This window comes from Orcinus orca, chromosome 10, assembly GCF_937001465.1.
Source record: "Orcinus orca chromosome 10, mOrcOrc1.1, whole genome shotgun sequence".
NCBI classification, from domain to species: Eukaryota; Metazoa; Chordata; class Mammalia; order Artiodactyla; family Delphinidae; genus Orcinus; species Orcinus orca.
This window is the reverse complement of record NC_064568.1, coordinates 62696756-62715312: the sequence shown is the minus strand read 5'-3', so window position 1 is coordinate 62715312 and position 18557 is coordinate 62696756. Positions and strand designations below refer to the sequence as shown.

Here is an 18557-nt window from a genome sequence, read left to right as displayed (position 1 = left end):
AATGAATTCACTTGTGTGTGCAATTCATTCCACAAGCATAGACGGCTCTGAAAAACCTATTCAACAGACGTGATCTGGAAGTGGACAGAAAGTCCTACAGTGAACCACATAGTTTCAGGGACATAGCTGCAGAATGCTTGTAACTTTTTAAAGAAAAGTGGGTGGCAGAGACAGGTAACACACAGAAGAATGGTCTTGTGAAGAACATAAGCCCTTAGGTTCCCACAGCCATAAATACGTCATTAATTGCCCGAGTTTCCACGCCCCCTCCCCTGACTCTCAAAGCTCCAGCTGCTCTAAAGATGGACTGAGATGCACGGACCTCCTCGAATCTGGCCCGGATGATGGTAATCCAGTGCTTGACGGTGGTGATGGAGTCTGGGTGGCAGATGGCCAGGATGGAGTCTCCCATGCTGGTGGCTTTGTTGAGGGCAGCGCGCTTTTCTTCCAGTCTCTTCATGAATTCCTACAGCATAAACAAAGACACACGGGCTGAAACTAAAAGGCCAGCAACGTCCACTGGACTGTCAGAGCTAAACCAATAAGCAAGAACTTACATCGGTTTATTCACAGCTGGAAATCATCCACCGAGTGAGGAATTAAGGGAGGAGAAGGGACAGTAATCGGATAAAGTACCTTCTCACACTATCTCAAGATCCAACTACAGGATACTATCTCATGCTTTACAAAATACATTAAACAAAAAAGACACTCTCCTAAATTTGAATACATTATAATTATATTCGTAGAGGCAAGAATTGGGACAGATACTAAGCCAGCGATAGAAACAATATGGATTGCAAAAAAAAAAAAAACGTTCTAGCAAATACGACGAGGAGGTTAGTATTCAAAGTAGCATTAACCGTGTCAGGGATGATAGGAATGTGTATCCAAAAAGTGCCAAGGAAGACAGCAGACTGGCAGGGAACTAGAAAGGCTGGGTTGTGGGAGAGAAGGCCCAGCGTCCAGTGGGGAAGGAGTCGAGTGAGTCTGGAGCAAGTGGGCCTGACAGCGGCCAGCCTCTGGGAAAAATGTCCCTTAAAGGGCAGTAAAAAGAGCCACTCTCAGCCCTGGAAGGATGAATACACCTCAACAGGCTTTGGAAGGCTGTCAAATCAACCTTTTTATAAATGTCTCACATACTTTACTTTCTACCATCAGAACTGTACCCACAGATTCATGGATCACAGAACTCTGAAAGCGGGGCTAAAAAATGAGGACTTTTGCCCCCCAAAATGTGAGGCATTTGGGCACATGCTTGTGGGGCACATGCTTCCCAAACCCTGCACTGAATTTCAAACATCCACTGACCCCTCCAATCTACCTGGAACCCACACTAAGAAGGATTCCTTCCACACCTGACAAGGGTGCCAGGGGATGGATGGCACTTGTGTTACCCACGCCGTGTAACCAGGGGGTCAGAAAGTATAGGTGTTCACATCTAGTGACCTTTTGTTTCTAAACCTCTGAAGCAGCTGTCATACGCCTCCTACCTTGGCATTTCACTCTAATAAAATATTTTGTTTATATGCACAGCTACTAGATTGTTAAGGTCCACAAGATCAAAAGACTGTGTCTTATTCAATTTTGTACCTGTGTGAGTGAATAAATGCTTTTTAACCTTTATTTCCACATTTTTACCATTGGGGAGTCCAGGTTCAATTACTCTGCTAACATGACCTACTTTTTATTTTTATTTATGTATTTATTTTAATTTAATTTTTATTTCATATTGGAGTATAGTTGATTTACAATGTTGTGTTAGTTTCAGGTATACAGCAAAGTGATTCAGTTATACATATACATATATCCATTCTTTTTCAGATTAGGTTCTTTTCCCATATAGGTTATTACAGAACACTGAGTAGAGCAGAGTTCCCTGTGCTATATACTACAGTAGGTCCTTGTTGGTTACCTATATTATATATAGTACTGTGTATATGTTACTCCCAAACTCCTAACTTATCCCTCTCCCCACCTTTCCCCTTTGGTAACCATAAGCAAATGAAATTATTTACAAAACAGAAACAGACTCACAGACTTTGATGACCTACTTTTTAAATGTCATGACCTACCTTAAAAATATTTTAATTTTCCCCAAAACAGACCCCTTTTAAGTGAAAGGAAACAAACTTTACTAGGAAGAGAAAACCAGAAGGTTAAGAACAGCTGTGCTTTTCCAGAGGTGAGCTGATCCAATCATGTACTTTTAATCACTCCCACACTGGGCGCCCAGCTCCCACTGGAAACACTGTGGACTGGGTACCAACTCCTGACAGCACCCTGGGCTCTTCCAGGCCAGTCTGAGTGCTGCCTCAGTGGTTTGTGCTCACATGGGAAAATCTGCCAATTTTAGAAGTTGGATTATATTGAGAGGGCTCTAGTCTAAGAAATTAAATATTCTGTTTTTCTTCTATTGGTGAGAATGTGTGAAGGGAAGCAAAAGAAATGAAACAGAACGAACAATATCACTGCAAAATATTATTACAGAGAAGCACTTTATAAAATTGCATGCAATTGTATGCTAATTTAAAATGTTTAAAGATAATCTGTTCTTGAAACCAGTACCCCTCCCGGGATGCCTGCCTCCTGATGTTTCTGGGGGTTTCCTGGCCCTGCTGTGAGGGTGGTGATACCACAGGTAGCCTCGGTTCTGTAGGGCATATATGCACCCTGGGCTTCAGGGGACACTCTTGACACCCAAACCCTAGTATGTCAGTGGAACCCAAAGCAGCTGATGGTCAGCCTATGGTAACATAAACTAGATTTTCAAAATATTTAACTGAATCAAAAATGTACAGTAAATGTGATGTAATTTTCCTGCTCTTACAGGCCAGCTTCAACTTGAAAAAGTGTATGCAGCATTTCATTCCTCCAGATAATGTTATACAAGCTCACATCCCTTTTATTAACAAGGCAATATTTCATTGCTATAGCGTAAGCAGCCCATCATTGAGAGAGCATCGTAATTAACATAAGAAGTCACCAAAGATGATGTCACCCATGCTACAATGGAATTAATTATGTATTTCCAACTTGACCTTGCAACACCAGGTTATTCAGTGGTACTAAAAAGATCCTTTACCGTTTATAGGAAATGCTGACATCAATACTAAATACACTGAAGTCAACAGGCACATGAAAAGATGCTCAACATCACTAATTATGAGAGAAATGCAAATAAAAACTACGAGATACCACCTCACACGGGTTAGAGTGGCCATCATTAAAATGTCTACAAATGCTGGAGAGGGTGTAGAGAAAAGGGAACCCTCCTACACTGTTGGTGGGAATGTAAATTGGTGCAGCCACTATGGAGAATAGTGTGGAGGTTCCTCAGAAAACTGAAAATAGAGCTACCACATGATCCAGCAATCCCACTTCTGGGCATGTATCCAGACAAAACTATAATTCAAAAAGATACATGCACCCCTATGTTCATAGCAGGACTGTTCACAATAGCCAAGACATGGAAACAACCTAAGTGTCCATTGACAGATGACTGGATAAAGAAGAGATGGTACCTATGTAGAATGGAATACTACTCAGCCATAAAAAGTATGAAATAATGCCACATGCAGCAACATGATACAGCTAGAGATTATCACACTAAGTGAAGTAAGTCATAAGAGAAAGACAAATACCACATGATATCACTTATATCATGTGATATAAGTGATCTACAAAACAGAAACAGACTCATGGAAATAGAGAACTGACTTGTGGTTGCCAAGGGGGAATGCATTGGGTGAGGGATGGAGTGGGAGGCTGGGGTTAGCAGATGTAAGCTTTTATATATAGAATGGATAAGCAACAAGGTCCTACTGTAATGCATAGAGAACTATATTCAATATCCTATGATAAACCATAATGGAAAAGAATATTTAAAAAAAGAATGTATATATGTGTATAACTGAATCACTTTGCTGTGCAGCAGAAATTAACACAGCATTGTAAATCAACTATACTTCAAAAAAAAAAAAAGAATAGAAAAAAACCCTCAAGATACTTAATTTTCAGAACACTACACCCCAGGTGGAAGAATACTACACTGAGTATTAGCATTGCTAACTCCTGACTTTTAGAGTCAAAGGTTAAAAAAATTATCTGTTAAGAACTCTCTGGACCACTCTCTTAAGGGTTTTGCTAGTCCTATGCATCGCCACAGGAATAATTTTGACCTGAAAATTCAACGGCCAGATTTTTACTTGGTTAACTATTTTTTTTTTTGGTGGTACGCGGGCCTCTCACTGTTGTGGCCTCTCCCGTTGCAGAGCACAGGCTCCGGACGCGCAGGCTCAGCGGCCACGGCTCACGGGCCCAGCTGCTCTGCGGCATGTGGGATCTTCCCGGACCAGGGCACGAACCCGTGTCCCCTGCATCGGCAGGTGGACCCTCAACCACTGCACCACCAGGGAAGCCCTGGTTAATTATTTAATAGTATATCTACTTACATAATCCATTTTTTATTTATAATTTATAAATGGGTTACTTCTCAAAAGAATTTAAAGCAGCTCTTGATTAAAAACAGAATTGGCAGAGGTTTAAAAATAAAATTTGAAGACCAGTTATTAAACTACTTGCTTGTCTTGCTTACAAAGGTAAAAATCATTAATTGACAATTCTAATGGTTATAATTTGATAAATGTCATACTGCTCAGTAAGGAAGTTTCATCTTTGAAATGCACATCTAAGTGCAACAAAATTGACCAGTTTTGCTCAGGAGCCAAAGAGTTCCCTAGAAAAATGTGCTTCCTGGAGATAGGAAAACAGAGTGACTAGTTTTATTTTATTTTATTTTTTTAATTGAAGTATATTATAGTTTTGTCTGGATATATGCTCAGGAGTGGGATTGCTGGATCATATGGCAGCTCTATTTTTAGTTTTCTGTGGAACCTCCATACTGTTCTCCACAGTGGCTGCACCAACTTACATTCCCACCAACAGTTTAGGAGGGTTCCTTCAGAGTGACTAGTTTTAAAATAACCACCTTCTATAAAGACGACATTAAAAAACAAAAATAGCCACACACACATGTGCGTAGTTGCATGGGGACACACCTATGTAAGAAAGGAGGATACAGATAAATTCTCAAACATACCAGATCTTTCACTACTTCTCAGGAAGGAAGATATTCATGCAGTTGGTATTTGCAATCACGAGTCCATTTTCTCTACTTTGTTTGTCTTTCTCACTTATTTTTACTGAGCATTTATGTAACTCACTTTATGCTGATCAATGAGAGTCCGAAGAGCATCCTCATCGTCTGGGAGAATGCCATGGAAACGAAGGGTCTGCTCCGCTTCCGCCAGCCACTCCAGGAGGGCGTGGACCACCGAGTGAAACTCCTCTGCCTAATGGTTCACATGCGCCCCAAAAAAGATTCCCAAACATGCTTGTTAGTAGAGTCAAGTCCTCCTCTCAATGGAAAAAAAAAGTCTTAAATTTAAACTGATTCATTATATCCATTATTCCCATTAAAAAGATAAAGATACATGGTGCTGCATTTTACAAATGTAAGAAAACATCTAATCCGTCAAAAAGGCCTATGTGAAGAATAATTCACCATTTTAACAATCTGATGTGAGATGAATGGCAGCCCATTATACATTCTAGCTGAAAAAAAGACTCAAACAGCACTTTTACGGGAAGATTAGAAAGCCTCCCTCTGTTGAGTCATTTAAATTCTTTGGGGAGGAGTTGGGCGGGGAGCGGACCCACGCAATGATGCTCTAAGGACTTCCTCCCCATGACTATCCTGGCTGAGACACAGGAGCCCTGTGGTCCTTCAGAACAGCGGTTCCTGTTGGGGGTGCAGGATCTTTGTCAGCACACCCAGCAGCTGTAATCCCAGGGCTTTACCTGGCGCAGAGCTGCTTCTAGGCGGGTCTGCTTGGATATGGAGAGTGCACACACCGTCTCCCAGCGTGTGCTCAGCTCCTGCATCTGGACCCTGACCCAGGAGGAGTCATCCTGGCTGCCCTCTATGAGCTCCCGGGCTGAGCGCTTCAGGGCCTGCACGCTGCTGGTCCTCTTCCCCAGCTCCTTCTGGAAGACCTAAGACCAAATTTTAAAAAATTAATTTTAAATTACAAAGCCCAAACAGTAAGACATACTATATGAAATATGTATGTGCACATAACATCATGTATGGCTCTCCAAGACCTACAGTTTAATGACCCACGTTTTCCGCAGAATCTGCAGAAAATAAGACAAGACACACCGCTCCTGTGAGGGCACCGTCAAGTCTAGGCTTGTATCAATTTGCTCCTCAATTTTGTAATGTTTTCCTGAGTGAATGTTATTTTTTAAATGACATGTTGGACTTAAAGAATGGTGGTCACCCTTCTTTATTTCAATCCCATGCAAAAATGCATCACAACTTCTTTTCTGTGATACTTTGTGAGGGTGTCCCAATCCCTCTGGAATCATTACTGTGTGCGCCCAGTGTGTGCTGGCCACCACACTGCTCTCCATCAGCAAACACACCTAAGAGACTGACCGGTAACTAAGCAGCCCTTGGAGACAACAGCAGGGCTGGCACATCTTCTTTTTTTCCCTCCAACAATCCTTTGTTGTAGCTTTCACAGGATCCTGGGCACTAACCCATAACGTCAAATTTTAGAGGCTTGACTCCTTAATCTGTCACCTTGGAGGAAAAGCTTTTTATTTGTCTCTCCCACCCAATTTTGATGAACTCTGATGTGCCAAGGGTTAAAGTGGCTTCTTTTGGTCCCGGACTAAATCCATTTCTGACCCAAGAGTCTGTCTGCAACCAGATCTTTCAAATAACCAACTTCATATATAAACTAAAATCAGCTTATTCTTCTAAGAAATCATCACAAATGAATATTACCAAGCACATTTTATCCTTCTGACTCTATCCATGAGTTTCTATTCTGATACTCAGACCATTCATAAAAGTGAGACTGTCGAAAATAATCCAGAAACAGTGTGATGAGTTCTTTGCTGATTTCACTCTGATAGTGTTAAATGAGGTGTGCCCGCAGAGATAAACACACACACACACACACACACACACACACACATGAACAAACACACATGCACAAACACACAGATACAAGGTACAGCGTCTAACTCTCCCTTTTGTGACAGGACTAGTCCCACGGTTCTGAGCAGGCTTTCCAATGTACTTTGTATACTTAAACTTCTTATTGGGGCTTCCAACTGTATTACTAATGCTGAATGATTAATTCATTCTTGTTGACCTTTAGTATATAAAAAACCAGCCAAGTGCCTAGGGGAGTAAATATTTAGACAGTGAGCTTCTAAAAATGGCATTTATGTACAAAGTAACATTACATTATTCATCAGTCATTGAAGGAGTGCCAGGGGATGCAAAAGTTTGTATTAATCATGCACAAAACATTTGTTTCAATATAGGCAAAGCAACATAATTTAAAGTTTTTAAAATGTTTGTAGGCCAGATCAATGTTCTTCATCTATTCTCTCATTTTCTGTTAATGTTCAAACATAACAAACTCTCTTCTATGGGTATAATGAGATAATGGAACGAGAAAAGGGGAAATAAATATGCAAAAGGACCAATTATTTTAAAAAGAACAGGTAAGATCAAAATAGCATAAGCAGGGAGGTATAAAGAGAACATTTTAAAATGAAATACGTTTTCTGAACTGAAAAATTATAGAGAGGAATATGACATGAATTCAAGTGTAGTGCTGTAAGAAAATTGTATATATAAAGCCAACCATCCTACATTAGTACCGGGCCTCATGCTGTTTTCAAGGTTCTTTAAGTTGTAACAGTATTTGATCACAATTTAGGACCTTACACTCAGTATATCTCTGGGACGTCTCAAATACCACCTTTGATTTGTACAACAGATTGACATACATATCAGGAGACGGCAAGGAAACCAATTTTCTTGAAGTAATAACTGAATCCCTAATGGCATACGCTGTTGTCTCTTAAACTGCTACAGGTCAAGGGGCAAGGTTAAAACTGTTTTTGAGAAAAAGAGAAGCAGCTGATCATGACCCCCACAGATCATGTCACACATCTAGCACTTCAGCAATGACCTAGTTCCAGGTCACAGAACGAACGATTTTAAATTATATCACATAATTACCTAAATGAATAACAAAAGATACTAAAACATTCTTGAAAAACGTTTTAAAGTGCCAGACAATGAAATCACTTTTCAAGTTCTAGCAAGGTTTCGGATAGGGAAATTTAAAACCAAAGTATTTCACTGATACTGAAGTAATTTTCCTGCATCACTTTTAAAGCTGGCTTCCTTGTTCTCCTCAAATGTCACATATTTCAGTATTAAAGACTATTATGTAGCATGACAGATACTCTGTAGATTTTTACAAAGCTAAATTAAGTGGTTACAGTTCCCTCTACATTCAGAATAATCAAGCAAGATAAAATAAAATGTCCCAGATAACAATACCTTGTGATTATCGATCAGATTCATCACTAGATCGATGTCTCCGTGGACAGGCTGGTCCTCAGCCAGCTGGGGCTCAACCCTGTACAGCCAGTCAATGAGGGCCTGCAGGGCATCTGTGAATTGCCCAGAAAATAAGAGGGCTTCTTCCAATTTGTTTTGTCTAGGGGAAAAAATGGAAAAAATCAATCTGAGCAACAAAAAAGCTGCCCTCTATATCCAAACATCTAAAAAACATCCACGAAGGCTAAGCAGACCTCAAGAGGAAAAGCAGTATATTCGGACTCACTGCTGTTTCTCTGCTTTCCTTAGAAAATAACAAACTTCTCTCCAATTTTCTTTTCATTGCTTAAATCCATGGCACCTGTTCCAGGAAAATTCCCTCATCACCACCTCACGGGCCCTTTAGTTTCGTCATAAAAATATGCCTTTTCAATTAAATTGTGTTTTAAAGTATCATGCAGTAAGTTTGACCTTTGGGGTGTACAGTTCTATGGATTTTAAAACATGTATATGTTCATGTAACATCACCATAGTCAAGACCCAGAACAGTCTATCAACCCCAGATCTCCCTCAGGCTGGCTCTTCCTGGTCACAGTCTGCCTCCACGGCGGACACCTGCCACTCATGGATCTGTTCATCACTGTGACTTTCTATCTTTTCAAGAATGCCATATGAATTGTCGTGAAATCATTTATAGGACACTGTAAAAAGTATGTAACCTTCTGAGAGAAGATTTTATTGATTCTGAAAAACTAACACTAGGGCTTCCCTGGTGGCGCAGTGGTTGAAAGTCCGCCTGCCGATGCAGGGGACATGGGTTTGTGTCCCGGTCCAGGAAGATCCCACATGCCGTGGAACGGCTGGGCCCGTGAGCCATGGCCGCTGAGCCTGCGCGTCCGGAGCCTGTGCTCCGCAACGGGAGAGGCCACAACAGTGAGAGGCCCGTGTACCGCAAAACAACAACAACAACAACAAAAAAGACTAACACTAAAAACTTATTATGAAGTTCCCTAGAATGGAATATGATATTCTATTCAATTTGGATACTGACAAAAGTAACTAAGGATCAATGAAAAATTTGGAAACATGTATAAGATATGTGAACTCTTCAACTACTGTTTTAACTTTCTTAGCTACTTTAACATTTTTTTAACATTTTGGGTCTTCATGGTTGAAGTGTAGTGAGGAGGAGGGAGACTGGGAAGGGGTGGGTGGGGTCAGGCTGGTAGGACCCTGCTTGCCACAGTGACGGGGCCTGTATCCTAATCCACATCCAAGAGTTAGTCCCTAAAGGGTATGAAGCGGGGTTGGGGGGGAAGGGGGGGGTGACAAGATCCCACTTATACTTTAAGAAGACAGGCCTACTGGTGATGTGGAAACGGGACTGAGGAGGACCATGGCAGACCTGGGGACCAGTCCGAAGGCAGGCGCTGTAGTCGCATGTGAGATGCGGGGAGGCTTGGAGAAGGATGTCATTTTTGAATGAACCGGGCACTTAAACGTAAATAATACTGAACAGCAAAGCCTCTGGGGGAGGCACTGTGTGTGCGGGGCATCGAGGATGAGCAGACATTCTCCAGGCAAAGGAGGTGTGTATTCAAGGTTCCAAACCCTGCCTGCAGAGCGCCAGGACCGTGACAGCTGCCAGGGGTCCAGCAAGGTGAGTGAGCGGCTGTCAGGCGCATCTCACCTCTCCACCGACTTCCCACAGATCGTGTCCCACTTGTCTCTGAGCTCACTCAGCATGTCATCCAGCTTCAGGTTGTCGTCAGCCAGGGAGGTCTTCTCCTTCAGAGAACGCCCAGTCCTGTTGGTGGTGTCGTAGACAGAATGCTTGGCTCCGAGGGATTTCTGAAACTCCTGTACATCCAACAAGAGAGCAGCATGCATTTCTACTTGGGATTGATACACAAATAGGTAAGAGACAGTGAAAAAGGCATTCCTCTTAAATAAATGGAGACATCAGCCATCATCAAGTCACATGGTGTAGTGCGTACTCAACAGGGAACACACCAGGGTAGAGAAGAACCTTTAAACTTTCAAATGGAAGGATTAACTTTTGGCAGAAGCTAAGCACCTACTATTATCAAGCACCTATTATTATTAAGAGCACCTAGTAGTATCAAAAAAAAACCAATTTCAAAGCAAAACAAATCCTGAATCTCTTGTAGACATAAACTACAAACAGTATAAATAGTTATGGTAAAGTGGAATTGCTAATAAACTATTGAGAGACCCACGAGCCCAGAGAGGAAAATGTAGCTAATACTCTATGAGTAAGTATGGGTCCAGTCTGGACACAGAATGACCCAGTAATGTATAAACTTACTACAGTTGTTTTTTATTGTCAAAAAGATTTTCTGTCACACATTTTGGATTCTCACTGTAATGTTACATGTATTTTATCTGTGAGCCAGGATAAGGGGAAAAGAACCATAGCTTTGGTTCTGTGTTTGGACCCACTCATTCTAGGCATACCTGGGGAGGCCACGTCCCTCCTCACATCCACAACGCCCTACCCAAGTCTCTGAAGGTCTATAGATGACTTTCCACTACCAAACAGCTACATGGCTAATATGACACCTGTATTTTTCAGCTTTTACAGTGTTAGTGAACCCTTCATGTCTGTGTGTGTATATACGCATGTGGGGGAGGGATGAATTGTAATCTTTCTATATAACTCAATTATAAGCTTTCATAGAGCAGGGGTATTATCTCTGTAGGACCCTTAGCATCATCTTGCATTTTGTGGGTGTTTGTAAACATTTAATAGAAAGAGTAAGACAACTGCTATTGAATACATAATCTCAGTGATGAGAAGAAAAAAGGTCAACTTCATGGGCAGCTTAAAAGCTTATAAAATATCAAGGAAACACAAACATGGAGATTCTCAATCCTGGTAGCACATCAGAATCACCCCAGGCAGTAAAATGCTATGCAAATGTAATTTCCCAAAATAACCTCGAGGTTACAATTACCTAATAAATTGTATTGCCTTAAAAATGTTACACACTTGAAGTGTTTCACTAATACCACACTATATATATCTTTTATAATAGGAGGCAACTACATCTGGGAATTTTTTGGCAATAAATCCCATCACAATATGTCACTATTTCTGTAGTCTGTTTTCTGTAATTATTATGTTTTTCACGTTTTTCGAAACAGAACGCTAGCTTTAGAATCATGGTATCGACACAGATTTTCTTATACAAAACAAATGTTACAGCTGAATACAGGATAGAGTCAAACTTTTTAAAGACAAAAAGTATCCAAACGATGAACAGAAAAGACTTCTTTTAAGATAGGCTTAACGTACCCTGTTATCTCAGAGAAATGGTGACTGGTGACAGGTCTCACTAGGAAAAAGAAATCTAATAGGGTTCTTCACACATTCTTATTTCCAGGATTCTCTACTTTAAATATGCCGTATGCTTTCATCAGACTATGTAACACAACGTCTATGCTCAAGTTCACATAAGGCATTCTATTCTGAGAAGGAGGGGACGGGAAAGGGTGCTGGTCACCATCTCTGGGCTGCCAGTGCTAGATGGGGCAGCTCCCAGGCAGAGGGGCCATCAGGACAAGCCACTCGTAAGCCCTCATCCAGCCAAAGAAAGGACCTCAGCATGTTTCCCCATCATCCTAGGATCCTGACCCCTGCAGCTGGTCAGGCCCACTGACGGAAGCAACCAGCCTGGATGAACACGAGGGCTAGAATGTTCTGATGATGATAAAACTTATATCATTCAATCTTTTCCAGCATTTTAAAAGCTATCATGTTTCAAGCAATGATTTATATGTAGATGCCTAAGATTGTAAAATGGTTTGCAGGGACGGTCTCCTTTTACCCACATCCTCACCCTGAGGGCCGATGATCACTTTACAAACAGAATAACAGAAAGACCCAAATTCAAGAGAGTTGGGGAGGATGGGGGGAGGGATGTTCTTTGAATGGCATGTGGTAGGAATATAAAAGGCAGAAAATATAAAACACAGTGTCTCCATATCTTCTTGTCTACACAAGGAAGCCAGTGACTATGTGTCTTTGAGGGGAGGGGTGGAATTTCACACACATACACAGTAATACCAATTTAGGAAGTGGCAACCAATTTTCCCCACTGCACTGTATGTAGGAATATATATGGCAAAATCTACGTTCCTTTTAGTACATAATTATGTTCTGCATGGCATTTGGTCTATGAAAGAAATTACAAGACAAGGCAGTTGTGATAAACCGAAGTGCCAATGTTCGGCCTCTAGAAGTCCTTTATGTGTTTTAGACTGCGGAAGACTTCCAGTTTTAATTCAGTGAGTTTTCTTTTAACAATTAACCCTGGAATCATAATGGAATGAGCACTTGACCAATGTAAAGGGCAATTGGTTTTAAATTTAATACAGGTCCACGTTGGACAGCCTTTTTCTCCAGTGGTGAATAAATACACAATCAGGTAGGAATTTAAAAGTGACCCTGAGATATACAACGATACAATGTGCTTTTCTTAACTGCAGACCCACCTTATGCTGTGCCAGTTGTGCTTTGATTTTGTCTGGGTCGTTGGCAATTTCCAGTTCAGAATCCAAAGACTTCTCTGACTCTTCCAGCCACTCCATAAGCTTACTCCAAGCTTCATGGAACTGTAAAAGAAATTCACATCTTTGTCCAGAAAACTTTCAGGCATACTCACTAGATTTGAAATCTAGTACATTTCTAAACAGAAATTGATATTAATGAAAATGTTAACAATTATACATTCAAAATTCTCCCTGAAGAAGAACAAGAAAGAATATTTTCATCAGCAGATTACAAAATGTCTTGTTGACGCTCAGCTTTTGTGGTCATGCCCCGTGGTCACTTTGTTATAACTCATTCAAACATGTCAGCTTTAACAAAAATAGAAGTGAGCCTAGAAGCAGTTAGGGAGCATCAGGCAGAACGTCCCACCCTTTCTTTTGTTTAATAAATAATGTAAGCGTAGACTGGCATGCTTTGTATTATCCCATAGGTCTCTTACATTGCTTTTCATTTGGTTTTCTGTCTGCTGTTCTGATTGGAATCTAAAATACAACACAAATGAACTTATCTACAAAACAGAAACAGACTCACAGACATAGAGAACAGACTTGTGGTTGCCAAGGGGGAAGGAGCGTGGGGGAGGGATGGAGTGGGAGTTTGGGATTAACAGATGCGAACTAGTATATATAGGATGCATAAATAACAGGGTCTTACTATATAGCACAGGGACCTATATTCAATATCCTGGGATAAACCATAGTGGAAAAAAACATGAAAAAGAATAGATAGATGTATAACTGAATCGCTTTGCTGTACAGCAGAAATTAAACACAACATTGTAAATCAACTATACATCAATAAAACTAAAAAAATAATAATGTAAGCTTCCACTGTTGTCTCTTGACAGATCTGGATTTACTTCTAAGGTGGTGTTTAATTCTTATGCTAAGAAAGAGGTACAAAAAGGGAGAAGGGAAAGGATAAAGTTTGTAAATTCACTTTAACAAAAAGAGGGCATTACGTTCCTATTTAATGCAAAGACAGTTCAACATCTTTCTTGCTGCTATACAAATCCTCACATCAATGCCTGAGCCTCACATACTGGTTTTATACTTAAGAGCACCCACAATACTCGAGTTCTAACAAAACAATTATCTTTCGCGTCTAAAGCCTTGAACTATTCCGGTGCTATATATACTTGATTTCAGCTGTGGTCTCTTTTCTGCTTATCATAAAGAAATAGTAGGTACTATTTTTGGATACCAAACTAGAAAATTAGTTATAAATTATTTCTTCCAAGGAATTAAAGGGAACAGATACATGACAAAAACCTAAGTAATCAAAATAAAAACTGTTTTATATCAAAGAACATTAATAGTGAAATAACAAAAAGACATTTGATACTAAGCACAGTGAGAGCACAGAATCACAAAGCTGCAAGGGTCCACTGGAGACTGTCTTGTTAGAGACCTGCTCTCCCTACACGTCCCTCCCACAAATCTAATCAACTTAGACATGAAAACAGGGAGGCCAGAATAGGCACATAAATTGCCCAAGTCAGAGAACTACAGCCAAGATCTGAGCCAAAACCTGAGGTATTAGAACAAATAAATAAATAAACAGCTAGTGATGCCAGCTTGTCTTTTTTTTTGGCATGCAGGATCTTAGTTCCCTGACCAGGGATCGAACCCGTGCCCCCTGCAGTGGAAGCACAGAGTCCTGACCCCTGGACCGCCAGGGAAGTCCCTGTCAGCTTGTCTTTCTACAGACAGTACAGCTTATAACAACTGGATGGTAAGTACAATGGTACAAATGCACAGGTTCTGAGGCTGGTCCTGCTCTCAAAACTATTTAGAAGCCGTACAAATAGAAGAAATGCCATCCTTTTGCACCGAGAACAGTGGAGAATCCTTATCAATTCAATTCAACAGACTGAGAAAATAAAATTGAGAGAAAGGAGGAAGAGGGTGGCCGACTGGCTACTGGTATCCATGAGACTTGAGTAAATCAGATGTTCATAACTCAAAATGCCTCCACTACAGACGACAGGGCTGCACACACGGCAAGAAAAACATCAGGCTTGGCATGAGGACTGTCTTAAAAAAACATCCGAGACCGATTCTATTCTAGAGACTCGTTTATTACATGGGACATACCATACCTCCCCCTCAAAAAGAGACATGTGGCCTGTAATCCAATCACAGGGCAATGTGTCATTTCGCCAGCCTTTAAACATTTTATGCTGGACAGCTTTAACTGCTGAAACACTGGACTCCCAGGTCATCCTCTGCATCACCCAGCCGAGCCTAGCTCCCCAAATGACTGCGCCCAACACCAATGCTGGACAAATGCAATGGAATGGGGCAGAAAGAGTCATTATAAAATTCATCCTCAGTATTATTACACGAAGTTCCTAGTAAAAATCAAAGATATATGCCAAGCAAGGTGGGTGCATCTTCCTCTTCCCTGGAGTACAGAGATGCATAACTGCACTTCTCTGTGTTTACTCTAGAACAGAATATGAGTAACAGATGAAGGAAGGAAGGAAGGAAAGTTCCATGTGAGATTCTCTAGATTAAAAAAAGCAGCCCCCCAAGATTCAAACAGTTAATTTAAAGGTGGGATGAAGCTGTATCCAAATATTAGAGAAGAAAGGAAGCCCTGCCAACAAGTGTACGGATTTGGAGAGGTGAAGAGAAACAACCAGCTCAGACCCAGAGTATGCCTTCAGAAAGCTGTCTGGGGGCTACACATGAGAAAGTCTGGTTTTGGAACTAAACACAAGTAGCAATATAAAAAAGCAGAATGCCTCACTCTAAGTATGAGAGTGGAGGTTGAAAGGCCAAGGAAAACCAACCAACCCAACAACAAAACTGTGGAGCCCTTTTTTGGGCCCCAATGATAACAGTCCATCTGTGATATCAAGATATGATCAGTCTTTCCAAGGCTGGTCCCCAGGGCCTGGAGTTGCTGCCAGGTCAGAAAGTGACGTCATCGTCCAAACTGAGGCCATGGCCTTTTTAGGAAATAAACACCTTGGCTTCACGCCATGATCGTTACACAAAGCACAGCCTGCCATAAAAGCACTTTAATAACATAACGTGTATTTAATAACATAACATAGACCTGATTCATTGCCAAGTTCAGAGGATCTTTATAAAGGTTTACCTGCTTGGCCCTCTTCCTTGCATCGTCCAAAGATCTTCCTCTTTCTACTAAGCGCTGGACCACTTTCTCCCAGCGGCTCTGTACACTGATAAGCAGATTCTTAATGAGAACGACATCTTGTTTCTGACTGAAATACTTCAGGTGGGTTCCAGTTTTGTCCAGCTCTATGATCTGCTCCCGGTGAGAATTTACTTCATTGGCAAAGACCTTTCCCAAAAAAAGGGAGGTGGGTACAATCAGAAACAAAGGAAAAATGGATCTATCTTGAAAATACTTCCAGGATCATAAGCTGGTTTCAAAGGACAAAAGGAAGTGTTCAAACTACCAAATTTATGCTTTTGCCATTAAAACAGCCTGATGTCTAAAAAGGTCTGAGAAGGGAGTGCTGTCCATCCGGGATGCAGCTTACCTTGTGTTCATCAATTTGAAATAAGACGGTGTCCAAGATAAGGCTTGGCCTGGAAGCCATGTTTAGGGTCTGCTCCGCCTGGGTGAGCCAGTTGATGAAGTCCTGGAGGGAACTGTGGAATTCCATTGCCAAGGTGAGGGCCTCTTCCAGTTTAACCTGAAAAGACAGATTATTTAGTATTTCATGGTATTCAAGGTTTCCCGCCTCCCCACCTTCCCCGCCCCAGCAAGTTTAACCACTCTCTGGCAGATTTCCTCCCCATCCATACTTTATTTATGCATAGTCTATATCCCCCAAACAGTTTTTGAATACTGGCTAACCAAGCCCCTTCAAGTTTAGTGAGAAGCATCTCACTGCAGCTAAAACAATTTTAATATACACTAAAACTGTGGTTTGGGGACAATTAACCAGAGAATTACTAAATAGAATTTAGAAAAAGAAAATTTGACATGCATACAATTCATTTTGGAGGTCAAAATACTATGAAATATATATACATTATGCTCTGTCAGCAAGGGCATATAATCTAGTATTCCTAGCCTATCATTTTTATAGCATTAAATAGCAAGATTTTTAATTCTCCCTCATGGATTTTTGTTATGTAAGTGCTTATTATATGTACAATCATCTCACTTTCTTGGTCTCCCTCCCTCCCCACTCCCGCCAGACATACAGCCTGCCTTTTGCTTAATAAGTGTGATTAGAATTACTTAACCACCCAGAATTCCACTGGTTCACAGATTTAAACTATACCTAGTTAACACTTGACCTATGATATACCTTTATCTATGTCTGAACAGATTTCTTCAACTGTGTTCTCCTGCGTTAAGACAGAATACTATTTTCAGCTGAGCCCATGAAATGTCCAAACGTATACAAAGAAAATTTAAACATGAATCATTAGATGTTCCACTGACAATTCTACTCGGAGATAAGGTAAGACCCATGAAATGAAACAATGAAAACATTCATTCTATGATATTCATCAAGGCACATACTTTCCTTTCATTGAGCTTGGTTTCCACTGATTCCCATTTTTCTTTCAAGTTATTTATGTCTTGGTCAATATTTGTCTCTGCAGATTTGGGGCATCTTGCAAGCATCTGCTGGCCTTTCTGCATCAGACTCTTATATGTTTCTTCTTTAACATCAAAGGCAGCACAGATTTCCTAAATGGAGATATCCCCCCCGCCCCGCAAGTCATATCATTTTTAAGAGAACAAAATCTCAGAGCTCTTTTTCCATGTCATCAATCCCAAGCCCCTTATTATATACTCAACACCGTCCAGCACACAGAATAACCCTGACACATTCAAACTTTCCACTATACTGAAAGAACAACTAAACCTATAGCCACACTCTGCCTACCAAGAAGTCTTAGAAATGGTGCTATTGTTATCAATCCACCCCACACGTGAAGCAGTAATGTTAAATGTTATCAAGAAAGGTTTCAATGTACAGTAACCAATCAGCTCTGTGACCTTGGGCGAGTAACGTAACTTCCCTGAGCCTCGATTTCCTTCTCTGTAAAATGGGTTCTCTAAGTCTCTCCTCGGAACACAATACAACAACTGTAATATTGGTTTTTTGGTATAATTTAATTCTATGCTCAGAAGACACACAGTGGATAGAAGGTGAAGACCCAGTACGGTAAGACATTTAAGTTGATGACACAGACTTTGCAATCACAGTAGCCAAACTTGTGGTCCTATGAATATTCTTCTCAGTTATAACATTTTTAAAGCTTTCAACTAGAATGCAGTGTGTATCTTCTATAGAGAGTATAAAAATACTGCTTAAACAAATTTAGAATTTAAGATAAATGAAACACCAGTTACACTCACGTCAAAAGTAAGACCAGTTCTATTCCATTGATTCAATTACAATGTGAGTCAAATCATAGCTCCCACTGAAAAATTACATACTATCTAATACTTCCAACTTTTTAATTTTTAAAATTGAGATATAATCCATAAAAATCAGCATTTTAAAGTCTAGAATTCAGTGTTTTTAGTATTTTCATAAGA

The 18557-nt window shown here is 40.6% G+C and overlaps 1 protein-coding gene across 5 annotated transcripts in view; it reads right to left on the bottom strand.

The window, feature by feature from the left end:
* The window catches only part of DST (dystonin), a 494628-nt gene that overhangs the window by 18397 nt on the left and 457674 nt on the right, over nucleotides 1-18557 (bottom strand). For all 5 annotated transcript variants that reach the window (XM_012532210.3, XM_033424298.2, XM_033424315.2 and 2 more), the window contains 9 exons: nucleotides 17529-17699; nucleotides 16531-16686; nucleotides 16122-16328; nucleotides 12956-13075; nucleotides 10128-10297; nucleotides 8438-8597; nucleotides 5863-6057; nucleotides 5226-5354; nucleotides 323-466 (listed from right to left, as the gene is read on the bottom strand). In XM_012532210.3, coding sequence (XP_012387664.2) covers nucleotides 323-466; nucleotides 5226-5354; nucleotides 5863-6057; nucleotides 8438-8597; nucleotides 10128-10297; nucleotides 12956-13075; nucleotides 16122-16328; nucleotides 16531-16686; nucleotides 17529-17699 — 1452 coding nt within the window. The remainder of the gene's footprint in view (nucleotides 1-322; nucleotides 467-5225; nucleotides 5355-5862; nucleotides 6058-8437; nucleotides 8598-10127; nucleotides 10298-12955; nucleotides 13076-16121; nucleotides 16329-16530; nucleotides 16687-17528; nucleotides 17700-18557) is intronic.